Genomic DNA, 15725 nt, shown 5'->3' with positions numbered 1-15725 from the left:
TGGTTACCTCCAGGTAAACCTTGAGCGCCCTGACAACGTCCAGGCGATGAAGTTCCCTCTCCCTAGGGTGGGAAGGGGAAGGACACAAAGAGGGGAGAACGATGTCCTCGTTCAGATGAAAGGCGGAGACCACCTTAGGAAGGAAGGAAGGGACCGGACGAAGAACTACCTTGTCCTGGTGGAACACTAGGAAAGGTTCCAGACAGGAGAGTGCAGCCAATTCGGACACCCTCCGAAGAGAGGTGACGGCTACAAGGAAAATAACCTTGCAGGACAGAAGTCGCAAGGAAACCGTCCGCAGAGGCTCGAAAGGAGAAGCCTGGAGCGCTGAGAGAACCAGGTTCAGGTCCCAGGGCGGTACCGGAGGCCGGTACGGGGGAACCGCGTGAGCCACGCCCTGAAGGAAGGTCTTGACAGGACCAAGGGGGGCCAGTGGGCGCTGAAACAAAATGGACAGCGCAGACACCTGACCCTTCAAAGAACTAAGACCCAGACCTTGGGCAAGTCCGCTCTGCAGGAAGGACAAAACAGTGGGGAGAGAAAAGCGGAGCGGAGGAATCCCTAGATCGGCACAGAACCCCAAATAGGTCCTCCAGGTCCTATAATAGATCCTAGAAGAGGACGGCTTACGGGCGCGGATCATGGTGCGGACGACGTCCGCAGAAAAACCCCTACGTGTCAGGACGGTGGTCTCAACAACCACGCCGTCAAACGTAGGGACCTTAAACGCGGGTGGAAGATCGGTCCCTGAGAGAGAAGATCTTCCCTGGCGGGCAGCGGCCAGGGCGCGTCTGCCAGGAGCAGCATGAGGTCGGCATACCAAGACCGGCGGGGCCAGTCCGGAGCGACCAGAATCACCGAGACGCCTTCCGCCGCGATCTTCCGAAGGACCTTGGGCAGGAGTGGGATGGGAGGGAATATGTATGGACGCGCGAAGCCTCGCCAAGGAAGAACGAGGGCGTCGGCTCCGCAAGCTCCCGGATCCCTGGCCCTAGACAGATAGGCGGGGACCTTGTGATTGAACTTGGAGGCCATGAGGTCCACGTCCGGTATGCCCCAACGAAGGCAAATGGCCTCGAATACCTCCGGGTGAAGAGACCACTCGCCGGGGTCGACAGTGGTGCGACTGAGGAAGTCCGCCGCCCAATTGTCCACCCCTGGAATAAAAATTGCCGATAGGGCCGGGACGTGGGCTTCCGCCCAACGGAGAATGCTGGAGACCTCCCTCATTGCAGCAGCGCTGCGAGTGCCCCCCTGGTGGTTTATGTACGCCACAGCCGTGGCGTTGTCCGATTGTACACGAACTGGATGACCCTTCAACAGATGAGTCCAGTGTCGTAGAGACAAAAGGGCCGCTCTCAGCTCCAGGACATTGATCGAGAGTTTGGACTCCAATGGAGACCAAATGCCCTGGACGGAACGGGGAGGAAACACGCCTCCCCAGCCCAAGAGACTGGCATCGGTTGTAACCACCAACCAGTTGAGTGGCAGAAAAGACCTGCCCAGAAGAGGGGACTGTAACCACCAGCGGAGAGATGACCTCACCGGAGGCGATAGATGGAAGGGATGATCCAGAGACTGCGGCGATTTGTCCCAGGAGGAGAGGATCGCCCGTTGGAGAGGGCGGGAGTGAAACTGCGCAAACGGGATCGCCTCGAAGCAGGCAACCATCTGCCCCAAGACCCGCATGCAGAAGCGGAAGGACGGTCGACGGTGGAGAAGGAGACCCCGAACCGCCCCACGGAGGATCAGACGTTTTTCCGAGGGAAGACGTACTTCCGCCGCTCCCGTGTCTAAAAGCATTCCCAGGAAGACCAGTTGTCTGGAGGGGGGAAGGGAGGACTTGGGGAAGTTGATGACCCAACCGAACCTCGTCAGAGTCTCTAGAGTGAGATCCACGCTGGCAACCGCTTGAGAAAGGGACGGAGCCTTGATGAGGATATCGTCCAAGTACGGTAGCAGAAAAACACCCCTGGAACGGAGTAAGGCCAAAACCGGGGCCAGGACCTTGGTGAACACCCGGGGGGCTGTTGCCAGCCCAAAGGGAAGGGCGACAAACTGGAAGTGGAGGTCCCCCACGGCGAATCGGAGGAAGCGATGGTGACACCGGGCTACCGGAACATGGAGGTAGGCATCCTGTATATCGATGGAAGACATGAAATCTCCCTGCTCCAGGGAAGCCACCGCGGAACGGAGGGACTCCATCCGAAACCGTCGAAGGAGGAGAAAACGGTTGAGCTTTTTGAGGTCCAAAATGGGCCGCATGGAACCTCCCTTCTTGGGAACTACAAAGAGGTTCGAGTAGAACCCTTGGAACCTTTCCTCTAGAGGAACGGGGGTAATCACCCCCCTGTCCAGTAAGGCTTGAACGGCCGCGGAGAACGCAACCGCGCGTTTCGGGTCCCGAGGCGGGCGGGAGCGAAAGAACCGATCTGGGGGGAAGGATGCAAATTCGATTTTGTATCCGGAGCACACAATTTCGAGGGCCCAGGCGTCGGAGACGTGAGCCAACCAGACGTCCCTGAAAAGGAGGAGCCGGCCCCCCACCCGGGTGGGTGGGGGCGCGCCTTCAGGCAGAGGATTGCTTTGCTGCGGGTGTGCGGGCAGCCTGCGGCTTGCGCCAGGAGGGCTGCGCCCGAAAAAACGGCTTCCTATGCTTGTCCTGGGGAGGAGCCGAAGCGGCAGCTGTGGTGGGAGCCCCAGAGGCCCTGCGGGAGGACCGAAAACGAGACGCACCAGGGCGTCCGCGGGGGGCGCCCCTGGCTTGGGGTTGAGGAAGATGGGTGCTTTTACCACCCGTGGCCTCCGAAATAAGTTCGTCTAGGCGGACCCCGAAAAGGCGGGAACCCGCAAACGGTAGCCCCGCCAAGGAACGTTTGGAGGCAGCGTCCGCTTTCCAAACCTTCAGCCAGAGCTCCCTCCTGACGGAAACTGCCAGGGCGGAGGAGCGTGCAATAAGGGCTCCCGCATCAAGGGAGGCCTCACAAACAAAATTCCCGGCCCGAACAATAAGCTGGGCCAAGGAACGCAGGTCCTGGATAGGGACGTCCGAGTCCAACTCCTGTTCCAGCTGCGCACCCCAAGCAGAGATTGCTTTCCCTGCCCAAGCAGAGGCAAAAACCGGTCTGAGAGCAGAACCGGAGGCAGCAAAAATGCCCTTAGAAAGGGTCTCCATGCGACGGTCCTCCGCTGACTGAAGAGAGGACCCGTCGGGAACAGGGATGGCCGTGTTCTTTGACAGCCGGGCCACAGGGGGGTCCACCTTGGGTGGGGAAGACCATGTGGCCACGACATCTGCTGGAAAAGGATAGCAAATGTCCAGCTTCTTGGGGTTGACAAAACGGGCGTCCGGGCGAGCCCAAGCCTTAGACACCACAGAGGAGAAATCAGAGTGGATTGGAAAGACTTTTGAGACCTGCCTGGGTCTGATAAATGAGACGCTAGCTGCGTCCGAGCTAGGGGGATCATCCTGCACCTTAAAGGTGTCACGAATATCAGAGATGAGTTGACCCATCGCTGAGGCTAGCTTGGACGGCAGGGCCGAGTCCATTTCCAAATCTGAAACCGCCAATTCACCTTCAGAGAGCGAATCCTTTGGAGAGGAGAGGCTCGTCTGGGTGCGCACGCGTGGCGGGGAGAGGGAGGCATCCGAGGAGGAGGCTCGCTCTACTCTAATACGCTTCTGAGAGTGCCTAGCTCGGGAGGGGTCACTAAAGGAGAGTGAACCCGCTGCAGCGGCAGAAGCGGTGGACCCGGAGGGCGCGACAGTAAGAGTGGCGTCCTGCGGGGTAGGCGGCCTGTCTATTAGGCGGCCCACGACATGAGTGAGGCTTTCCACGGCCTGGGACAGGGATCTAGCCCAGTCAGGCGGGTCAGAGGCAGCAGGGAGCGACACAGCGGGCGACTGAGGCTGCGGTGGAGCCCGGCATGCAGTACAGTGCGGATCAGACTGCCCCCGGGGAAAGGGTTCCCTACAAGCAGTACAGGCATGGTACCAAGGCTTGGCGGCTGCAGAAGGGTCTGACATGGTGGAACAAAGATGTTGCACTTAAAGTGGGAGACCCCAAGTGAAAGAAACGGGGATAACACCCAAGGGACAGTACTGTGGCACGGAGGGGGTTAAAAGTCCTACCAGACCCGGATGACGCAAGCGGCAGCGGTAAGGGGAACAGACTGAGGAGGCTGTGGAGGAGAGGCAGCAGCACCGGCTTCGGATCGCACTGCAGAGAGGATTCCACGCAGCACTGTGCGATGAACCCGGAAGTAGCGGAGCGCATGTAGGAAGCTCCGCCCCCTCTCTGCCGCTCTGAAGCAGAGCCGCGCGCGCGCGGCAAAATGATTTTAACCCCCAAGGATGATGAAGTGCCGGCCTGAAATGGCGCCGTTCACGCCAAGAAAACGGCCCCCTCCGCGCCTGGATGTGGCAGACGGCTTGCTTTTTTCCTGCAGCCGTCCCCTGAAGGCAGCGTCCCTGCCAAGGACTTGCCCAGATAAACTCCCCTGCCCGGTAACGGTCCCGATATATGCCCGGGGGGGGAGGGGTGGGCGCACGATGTAGCAGTGGCCATGTAGTAACAGTGGCCATGGGAGCCCAGGAGGCCTGTAGCAGCGGTGGGAGGGAGGAAGGGGAGGCTGGAGCAGCCTGTCTCACCATACGCTGTCTTCACCCTCAATCCATCCAGCGGGGTCGCCCCTTCAGCTCCTGGCACCGCAGTGGCAGGAAGCCGGGGGAGGGACTTGGCGTGCGGGCGACCCTGAGCTGGCGGGACGCAGGGGAGCGAGGCTGCCCTGGTCCACCTTGTCTTCTGTGGGGGAGGCGGCAGTGCGGAATTACCGGCACTGGCGCAACTCAACCCCGGGAGAAACAGAGGGGTCTAATGCGCCTCTGTTGTCCCTGTAAGTAGAAAAAAACCGAATTAAAAACAACAAATAACGCAAAAATAAAAAATCATAGGAAAACAACCCTGCATAAGCAGGGGGTGTCTTGCCTCCTTGGACACTAAGCAAAAACTGGCAGTCTCTTCTCCAGGCTGAAGGGTATAGCTGATGGAGGAGGGGCTTACAGCTTTCACTTAGTGTCACGCCTCCTAGGGAGCAGAGCTATACCCATGGTTTCCTGTGTCCCCCAAGGAATATGGGCGAGAAATACGTTCGTGTGCAAGAGGCCTAGGGCAGTGAGACATGTCCTGACGGAAGATTACGTGAAACTAACCATGCCTCTTGGTCATACCAATGGCGCGTCCTACATTACTACGCAGGATGTAACCTACAGCAACTAAATATCAGAACAGATTTGCCGCAGGGCACAAAGGTGGTCTAATAACTTTAGAATAAGGCAATTTTGACAAATGGTATTTGGGGAAATTATATAAAAGCAATATAGGTTGGTCTGGATACATTTATATTAGTGGCACAGCACCTTTAAATGGACTGACTCAGAATGCAGGTATCAGGGAACAAATTATTCCCAATAATTGCCCGACCATGAGCGAAGGTCGCAGCTGCATTTGCATGCAGCTATCTCCTCCTCTTTATGGGCTAGCGCTTGTCCCGTAGAGAAACATTTTTTCTGGGCAGCAAATTCCCATTTATTCAGGATCATCTTCTGCCCAGAAACAAGGATTTTGGTGTCCACATCAATAATGCTTTCAACCAAGGAATGAGCACTTGCTTACTCATCAGGTCATTGATGGTACCTTCACACAAGGCAATTATCGGGAAGGAGCATTTCTAGGAACGCTTCTTTACGAGAATTGCCAAAGGGGTTACTGCTAAATCAGATGAAGATTACTCCCATCTAGCGTGTATGGTCACTTTCAGAGTGTTCAACCATCAACCCATGGTGATTCTACACAATCCTCGTGCAAACGCAGTCAAACATTTTGGTGCATATTAGCCAGTATAGTCACTCACAGTGGCCATATATTTTTAATACTGGGTGAAGAACAAGTGACCTTTCAAGAAAAGAGTTTGTGGACAAAGAACGAAAGGCCTTTTATCTATCAGAAGATTTAAACATGGCCGACTTCCTACCAGACAATGGTGGAGTCATTCCACCTGAAGAACATCTGTCAAGGTTGAGAAAGTCCATTTTTATGAACGTTAGTCTAATGTGCATTTGCACCTTAAAAAGGTAGCCATACACATTACCAGAAGTAGGTTGGTTGTACAAATGATGCTCTGTGGAGCCACATATTTCAGTTCATAAGGACCATCACATGTTTAATGGCACCAGCTGTGGATCAAACCCCTCTTTCTGGAAGTGCCACTAACACCCATCTAGGGAAAATTCTACACCAAGACAACTTCCTTACAGACTATGACAGTATTATGGGTCAGCTAAAATTACTCAATTGATAAATTTCATCCAACGAACCATAATTTTGATAGAGACTGTCCATTTTGGTCAACTACAGACTAATGTACAACGTACTACGGTAGGGATCAACAACCTTTGGCACTGCAGCTGCTGTGAAACTACAACTCTTAACATGCACGCTTACATGGCTGTTCTTATTGCTCCCACAGAAGTGAACGGAGGATTCTGGGAGTTGTAGTTTCAGAACAGCTGGTGTTCTGGAGATTGCTGCTCCCTGTACTATAGGAATAGGTTTGCTCCACACACAAAGTGGTCATGACCACACGCGTTTCATGATGTGAGCCAGTCGTAAGGTCCTACTTCCTTGCTAATGGCTAGAAAAGCAACTTCCATCAGAGAGCATGTAAATTGAAGGATGAGGAGCAGACCTCTCAACAGATCGGGGAGAACTTCAAAGAGAACGTGTTTCAGCAGGACAAAGCTTTGCTAGGGTCTTTTAGATTAAATGTGGATTTGTTTATTGAGAAAGTTAACATGTTTGCCTTTATGGCCGTGATAAGATTACACTTGGCTGCGGACTCCATTAAGGATGCCAGTGTGAAAAGCAAACAAATGTTACCTTGTCTCGGGCCTTTATGTCCCACAGCCTAGGGTAAACCATTGTGCAACATGACCGTGGAGTATGAGGCCATAGGGCCCAAGTACAAGAGGCCTCTCTCGCCATAAAGCTTCCAATTACATTCTTCAAAGCTGTCCGAGATCACATAAAACATCATTATCTAAATGATAGGACACAGAACTCCACTAGCATTGCTCTGAGGGCCCCATTACACGGGCTGGTAGAGCAGGCAGTCATTAGGAATGAGGAAGTTCATTCCCAAGTATTGCCCACTCGTTTAGCAGCATTTTAATGCAGCAATGATCGCTACGGTATGGGGATCAATGATCACTACAATTGCTCATGCCCACATAGTTGAATTGCTTGCCAGCAGCAAGCACATCTTTGTTTGCACGCGGCGATATGCTGCAGATGAGGATTTTTAGTGGTGCATGAAATACAGGACCACCGACAGAACCCATAGTCAGGAACGAGTGTCTGTATGAATGTTCATTCCTGACAATTGCCTCAAGTCCCTATAAAAAGGGCCTTTAGGGGGAAAAATAAATAAAATAAAAAATACAAAGCTTCAGGGTCTCCGTATAACCTCTGGCATGTGTACAAGGCCCGAATTGGAGTCATTAGCCTGCTCTATCTGCCCAATACCAGATTTCTACTGCATTCACCTCTTCTGCCAACATGGTATGACACCAATACATACACGGAATCTGAAAATATTCTGACGTGTCAGCACCCTACCGCCATTTTTCTCTATAATGTATATACATCAGAGGATATGGATATAATGTATTGTTAACTGCTAGGATGTGTCATCACTTTACGATCGGGGCATACTCCAACATCTGGGTCCACCATCGAGCCTTCAAGTGATGGACCACAGCACTGTAAAACAGGAGCGCCGCAGCCTTCTCAGTTTCCCTCAGGCCCAGTGACGTCATGACTAGTATCACTGGCCTGGGTGGGGCCAAGTTCTGTTCACTTGAATGGAGCTTAGCCCCGCCCAGTGATGCTAGTCATGACGTCACTAGGCCTGCGGTAAAGAGCGAGAAGGCCGCGGCGCTACTGCCACCGCCTTCTCAAACAGCTGATCAGCGGAGGTCCCGGTTGTCTGACCCCCGTGATCAGAAGCAGATGCTCTACCCAGTGGATAGATCACCACTTTAAAAGAACTGCAGAACCCCTTTAAGCCTAATCAAATGTGTATGTTTATGGGGAACCGGGAGGGATATGTGGGAGATGGCCATCGACTGAATGATCGGCCAATAGCTATTGAATGTGTATGGCCAGTTTAACACTGTCTTTCCCAACACGACATCTGGAAACTCATTGTGCGGTGGAGCTGTAGCACATCGCACATCTCACATCGTCATTTAAGAGAATGGAGCGGCGCTGCAGTCTCCTGCACAACCAGGTGGTCAGGAGCAACAGAGTTGGAGAAACAAAAACCATGAAGTCTTCCAGTGTCCAACACCCAAGGTTCCTGGATTCTTGAATGGAAAAATCTGCCAATTACTACAATGACATCCTCTGATCTTAATGTGCGCATCATTAACATGCAGATGAGCTGGCCGACGTGCTGTAGAACCCCAATGTGGCTCCCACTCAGCCTTCCCAGAAACATTTGGCTGTATGACCCTTCATTTGAAATGCTCTTTCACCATCCAAGAACCAAGTCTGAGGCAACACATGAGCAAAACCTCACGCGAGGTGAATGGAGCATTGACCGAAAACTCACGTCCCAAAGTGTGAGGAGCAGAAATCCCCCTTGAGTTTTCTTACAAATAAGCAGGGTGAAGGCGAGCATTGTTCTGCTGCACACCTCTCGTTTTATGGTCTCCTAACGTCCTCTCACCTGCACAGGACCAACTTCTCATGACAATCCAACAACATGGAGGCTTGGAGTGAAATTGCCTCATACCCCCCTATTATTGAAGGGCACAATTCACACACAAGCACTGCTGGATTGCAGAGGGCGTAGCTAAAGGAGGCAAAATGGTCTACAGAATTTATCATTATGAAAAACCCAAGTGCTGTACTCTGATGGGTAACTATGGGCAGGCTATAACATGCAGGAACTACAAATTGGTGTGTATTCAGGGGATGTGTCCCAAATCCTCCATCGCTTGTTACAGCACTGCAGTCAGACCTCATATGCATACGATATTGTACATCCGTGTGCCAGTCATCGTTTTTGGAGTTAGCAGACTGACCCACTCATTTCTATAGGGCCATGTACACAGGCAGATTTTTTGCGGATCCATGTGGCTGCAAATTATAAAACACGTACTATTCTGGTCTGTACTGCTGCCGAGAATGGTCATGTCCATTGATGGGAGTGCGAAAAATGCACAACGCAAACGGAAGGTGTATTTTGTAGATATGTGGTTCACGGATCGAAATACAGAGAGATAGTCGTGTGCATGAGGTCTAAGGAGAAGTTTAAATGGACTCCATGCTGCTCCATTCAATGCCTGGGACTGAGGACATGCAAGTAAAAAAAACTTCCCTTGTGGCACTGATTATATGATTTCTTCTCCGTTCACATCCAAATCTTAAAGGGGAAATTGTAATAGCACATTACTAGGATACACCAATCACTGAGTGATGGGGGTTCCAACTCAAGGATTCCCCACCGATCCTGAGAATAAAGGGGCAGCAGCACTCATACAAGTCTCCAGGGCTCAGTGGCACCCCCCACAGTTCATGAATATCCGTAGAAGGGCCACACTATTAAATCAGTGCTGTGGTCCCTTCGTTCTCAGGATCCCTAGGGGTACCAGAAGGCAGACACCCATTGATAATAAAGTGATGGCAGACCCTAGAAATAGGAATAGCCCTTTAGTTCAGAATGCCACCATTTTCTGTCACCAGAAGAGTTCCACAATAAAGCTAGCCATACATTATCGTTGTCTGCCGAACGCTCATTGCCACAAAGCCGCCGGTCTCTCCTGACCTCCCCTCCCCTTACACATGCATGCTCAAAATAGCATGTGTGGAGACCAAGTCACTGTAAGACAACTCTAGTGGAGGCTCATCTCCACAAGAACAAAAGGATCGGCCATGTCAATATCCAACATCTGCAGTAGGGGGACCGTTGACCTGCTGGCCCCATATTGTGTTTCTTTCCTGTCTATCTGGGTCAAGACACACCAGAACCTGAGCACTATGAGAGATGAGCTGATTGGCTTCTATATCAGATTATTAAAGTTATTATCCGACTCTGGACCAAATGTAGAGATGACAGAACATTATACGGCTCTCCGTTATTCGTATCAAACTGGCCCAAAAAGAGAAGAAAAAAAAAAGCCTAGATTGAAGCAGTGCAAGGAGGAACTGTCAGGGAGCAAGTATCTCAAATCAGGAGAAATAAGCTAGAAAACCCAAATTTCCCAGGTTTTAATGCTTATGGAAATTATTTAGTTGAGATCTATAAAACATTTTTTTTTTTTTTTTTTTTTTAAAAAGGAATCATAAAATAAGCAGCCAGCAGGCAAGCCAAGGCTACACGGAATACCATAGCTGACCTATGCAGCCATGTCTGGCTCGACCTCTTGGGAACACATTCATGACATAACGAGTCACATTCTAGGTCATCCTATCGAACACCCACACAGTGCTGGCGTTAACAGAGGAATGTCTCCGTCCCTGCGGTGAGTCTGTCTCCAAGAATCCATTTTACTAGTTTGGAGTCTGTGCCCCTCTGTTGTCTCTGTGCCACGTCAGTACCGAGCTGCCCGGCCATCCTTTGTTTTACCTCTGATGAGCTTGCCTTTTGGAAACGCTCAGTCGCCAAGAGTATTAAAGTTTGTGAAGAAATTGGGGCGGGGGAGAATCCCGTATGTATTACAATTATGATCACCTCTAGACAATCAGAGGTTCACAAGCTGCCATGGAGACCAAATGCAAAAACGGTGGGGGGGGGGGGGGGGGGGCTGGAGAGCGCTTTAGGAGGACATATTAAAGCATTGTAGATCTACACTGCAGCCCAGAAGACTCTTAGGGTACCTGCACACGATGCGGAATAAGTGCGTTTTTTTTGTGAAGAAACACTGCAGAGTAACACACTACCAGTAAAGTGAATGAGATAAATCTCATGTACACGGTTTTTTCCTTCCGTGCGGAAAATGAACTGTTGTGCAGATTTTAAATCCACAGCATGTCAATGGTTTGTGAGATTCCTCACCTTCTGTAGAGTGGTTTTCCTCAGACTTCAATGGGCAAAAGCTGAACGAAAATCTGCAACAAAGGGGCACCAAAAACGCAATAAATTGTGCAGATTTGTGGGCAGAAAATAGCACATAAATTTGCACTGTGTGCAGGCAACCTAAAAGTTAGAGAAGGGGGCACACTAGCTGGTCCAGTACTTTCACACATGCGTTTTTGCTGTCCGGTTTTGAGATCCAGCATGGGATCTTAAAACTGCAGTAAAACACATGCCGTTTGAATACTACAACTGGCTGCATCCGTTCTGAACAGGTCGGCACTAAGACCACTAAGTGAATGGGCTCCGAATCCGTTTTGTTTCAAGTCCGAATAAAAAAAAAAAAAAGGCATGTTCAGTTTCCCCATATCGCACACAAAAGCGCTACTTAGAGGTTTTATGTCCGGCATGGGAACGTAACAAACCAGAACGGAATGCATTCTGAAGCGACCAGTTCCGGTTTGTTCAGTTTTGTCCCTATTAACAATGAATGGGGACAAAAAACAAGCATTTTCCTCCGGTTTTGACATCCTCTGATGTGAAAGTAGCCTAACAAACAAAAGTACTCCCATTGTGGTCAGACAATTCATCATCATCAAACCTCTATTGCAGTTTTCATATTTCTGGGACAAATATTTTATATTTGTGGCTTTTGTGCATAGAAATCGGCACCGTGTGCAGCCACCCTTCTAGATATGTAGCCACTGATGGAGCAGCCGTGTGCCCGGCTCCGTCTGTCATTTCCACTCATTCAGTCTGGAACTTTTAAAGCTCTGCACAGTGTTTCCATCTGTATTAGGCCTCACGCACACGACTGTGGTGTTTTGCGGTCCGCAAACCACAGATGGCGTCCGTCCGCGTTCTTCAATTTGCGGAACGGGCACGGACAGCCTTTAATGTAAATGCCTATTCTTGACCGCAAAGTGCGGACAAGAATAGGACGTTATATTTTTTTTCAGCGGGGCCACGGAACGGAGCAACGGATGTGGACAGCACACTGAGTGCTGTCCGCATCTTTTGCGGCCCCATTGAAGTGAATGGGTTCGCATCGGTGGCTCGGATGCGGACCAAAATAACGGCCGTGCGCATGAGGCCTTAAGAGTCCATTCACACATCCGTGTGTGTTTTGCAGATCCGCAAAACACGGACAGCGGCAATGTGCGTTCCGCATTTTGCGCAACGCACATTGCCAGCACTAAGAATATGCCTATTCTTGTCCGCTATTATGGACAAGAATAGGACATGTTCTATTTTTTTCAGGATCGGAATTGCGGGTCCGCAATTCCAGATCGGGGGGGGGGGGGGGGGGGGATGTGTGAATGGAGCCTTACTCTGAGCAGCTTTGACCTATTCCTCAGCTCCTAGTGACATAGGAGCTGTCCCCGGCTGAGACTGCTGGTAGACAGATGGATCTAAGCCCACCACGAAAGCCTAGTGTCACCACCAGGAAGAGAGCCTGCGTTTGGCACAGTGCGCAAGTTTAAACAGATGACAAAATAAGGATGTTTTTCTGTAATAATTCTGGCTGATAAGAAAAATATTTTCCAGAATTGATGTATTAACTCTCCGTACTGTTCCTCAGTTATTACTAGTATCATTTTATGACTAAATTGACAAGTAGGCGTTGCCATTGCTCATTTTCAAAGAAGTGTGTCCCTGCACAGCCAGATACTATGAAAGCACAGTGACAAGTGGCCATACACACGGTATAACCGTCGGCTGAGCACACGTATGTAGTGAATGGGGAGAGGGGAGAAGGACTCCTAAGGCCCCTTTCACACAAGCAAATTGTCCATGCATGTGCAATGTGTGACATGAACGCATAGCCCCCGCACTGAATACTGAACCATTCATTTCAATGGGTCTGTGTACATGAGCGTTTTTATCACGCATCAGTTCTGCGTTGCGTAAAAAAAATCGCAGCATGTTCTGTATTCAGCGTTTTTCACGCAGCCTTGGCCCCATAGAAGTGAATGGGACATCGGTGAAAAACGCATTGCATCCGCAAGCAAGTGTGGATGCAATGTGTTTTTGACTGATGGTTGCTAAGAGATGTTTGTAAACCTTCAGTTTTCTATCACGCATGTGAAAAACGCATTGCACTCACGTGGAAAAAAACTGAACACAATTGCAGACAAAACCGACTGAACTTGCTTGCAAAATGTTGCGAGTTTCACAGAACGCACCATGAACGCATCCGGACCTAATCCTTCAAGCTCGTGTGAAAGAGGCCTAAAGCAGCAACTTATCTCCTCCGAAAACAAAGGAGTCAGGTGTGCCAATCAAACATGCCTGATTATTCATCACCCGTCAGAGGAGTCAGGAGGCCACCCACACATCAGATAGTCAGCCAAGCCTGCCGAACTCAGTGCGTTCAGCTGACAGATCTAAGGAGTATGGCCAGCTATGGTATGGTACTGTGATTGCACAGAGATGGTCTGATACAGTAGAAGACTGTGGACACAATCCCAACCAGTAATATCCAACTGTCAAATTTCTAGGAGCAACAATAGAGGAATAACGCACCGCATCAGCAAGTATCCATTAGATCTGGTCTGAATTCTTACAAGTGTCGCCACCAGAGGTTTCTTACCATCATAGGCCACTTTTTAGAAGAGCGTGTCCTGTGGGGAAATCATGCTCAGTGTGCGAGCGCGATTCCCAGTTATGGCCAGTGCTCGTTTCGAAGAAGCACATGGCATTATACTAGTTTATAAGGCAGTGTTTCTCTGCATGACCTTACACTGACAGCGTTATATCAGTATAAGGGTGCATTCACACGACCGTAAGGCGTTTTGCGGTCCGCACATGACCAGCGCTATATAGAGAATGCCTAAGCTTGTCCGCGGTAACAGACAAGAACCGGACATGCTCTTTTTTGCAGGGCCACGGAACGGATGTGGCCCTATTGAAATGAATGGGTCTGCACCCATTCCACAAATTTGCGGAACGGATGCGTATCCATTTATACGGTCGTGTGAATTCACCCCAATTCTGTAGAAGTAAGGTCATGCAGAGACAGCATTATAAATCATTATAATGCCGCGCACTCCTGCGAAGTGAGCAGTGTCTGTAACAGCAAATCAAGCTCACACACGGACTGTTATTTCTGCACAGGACACGCTTGTCTGAAAGAGGCCATAAGGAAATAGAGTGCAACAGACACCATGTCCACTGTACCACCCAAACCTTAGCAACACAGACTTACAAATTCTAACCTTGTTGTACCTACGGAAATCAACCGCTGACCCAAAATCCAATTCCTCTGTATCTTCCTGTTTCTAATAGGTCACCACCATTCCCCTTTACCCATAATTCCATTTATTCTCACAAGATACTGAGATACTTTCACAAGTTACTTCAAGAGCCCAAAATTTCCTACAGCAGTAACCCAACATTTAAGTGATGGCCCCAAAAGACCCCATCGGTGAGGGTCCACAGGGCCAGTACCCATCACTATCAATTTATATATTTTTTTTCCTTAGAGGCTGTGTCTTCTCATTGAAGTCAATGGAATTGTAAAGCGCATGGTCAAAATTTAGTGAAACGCTCCGATCCTCAAAGGAACGTACTTTGGCAAAGGTCAAAGTAAATGGCCCCACCAATGATATCACAAAGTAGTAGAGACAATTAAAAGAAAAAAACTTGGATGTTGTCAGACCAAAAGCCAATCTTAAACAATAAAAAACGCGCACAACAAAAACGTCACTTCTCCTTGACGTCAGACGTATTAATCCGGAAAATCCAGGCATAACATAACCATGTAATGGCGATGTGATGTGCAACTGTAATAATCCAAAGTGCCAGGATCCTGAAAACAAAGCCGGGGGCTGGTGGGGGGGAAATCTTACCAAATGAAGGCCCACTTACCATGTACTTGATTGATTTCAGAGTTCTGGGACAGAATTTCATCTGCTAGTTTCTGAGCGGTCGGCAAGACCTCCGTGTGGTGAACTGTAATCAAATACTGTACAAATTTCTGCAGCTGGTCTCTGTTCATTTGAAAGAGGGTCTCTGAAATAGGAAGATGAAGCTTGACCTGATCTGGCTTACGGATACGGTATAAAGACAGCGCCACCACGTGCGCGCAATAGAAGATGTCCTTGTTCCCACAGCTGCAGGTCACTGAGGTAATCTTGCAACGGTCGAAGCTGATGGCTACATTGCAAACGGATTCCGGTTCAGACTGCGTCGCTGGCTCAGTCACTGTGCCGCTCAAATGAAAACCTTCAGGAGGGGAGAGAGAGAGAGAAACAAAAAATTACTATAAAACAGAACAAACTGCATCCAAAAAGTATAGATTACTGCTATACGGTGAAAAAAATATAAGAGGGGAGTGAGCAATGACAAACACATGGTGAGATTATAAACCAAAGATTGTTAAAAAGGGGCATTTCCCATTGAAGACATTGGCAGCATATTGCTAGGATGTGGATCCACACCCATCTGCACAACGGGCCCCCACAAAGTGAAGAAGCGTGCACCATGTAACCGCGGTCCGCACCCTCCATTCACAGCTATGTGCGTTCTGAAAAAAGCAGAGCGCTCTCCAATTCCAGCAGTCTCATACCCGTGAAGTAAGAGAT

At 49.9% G+C, this 15725-nt stretch overlaps 1 protein-coding gene across 1 annotated transcript in view; it reads right to left on the bottom strand.

Moving 5' to 3' along the window:
• ZSWIM6 (zinc finger SWIM-type containing 6) overlaps positions 1–15725 on the bottom strand; it is a gene marked incomplete at its 5' end in the record, with an annotated part of 117866 nt that overhangs the window by 59460 nt on the left and 42681 nt on the right. The window contains one exon of the mRNA XM_040421320.1: positions 15010–15366. Coding sequence (XP_040277254.1) covers positions 15010–15366 — 357 coding nt within the window. The remainder of the gene's footprint in view (positions 1–15009; positions 15367–15725) is intronic.

Source organism: Bufo bufo, chromosome 2 (genome assembly GCF_905171765.1).
Source record: "Bufo bufo chromosome 2, aBufBuf1.1, whole genome shotgun sequence".
Lineage (NCBI taxonomy): Eukaryota > Metazoa > Chordata > Amphibia > Anura > Bufonidae > Bufo > Bufo bufo.
This window is presented reverse-complemented; position numbering and strand designations above follow the sequence as displayed.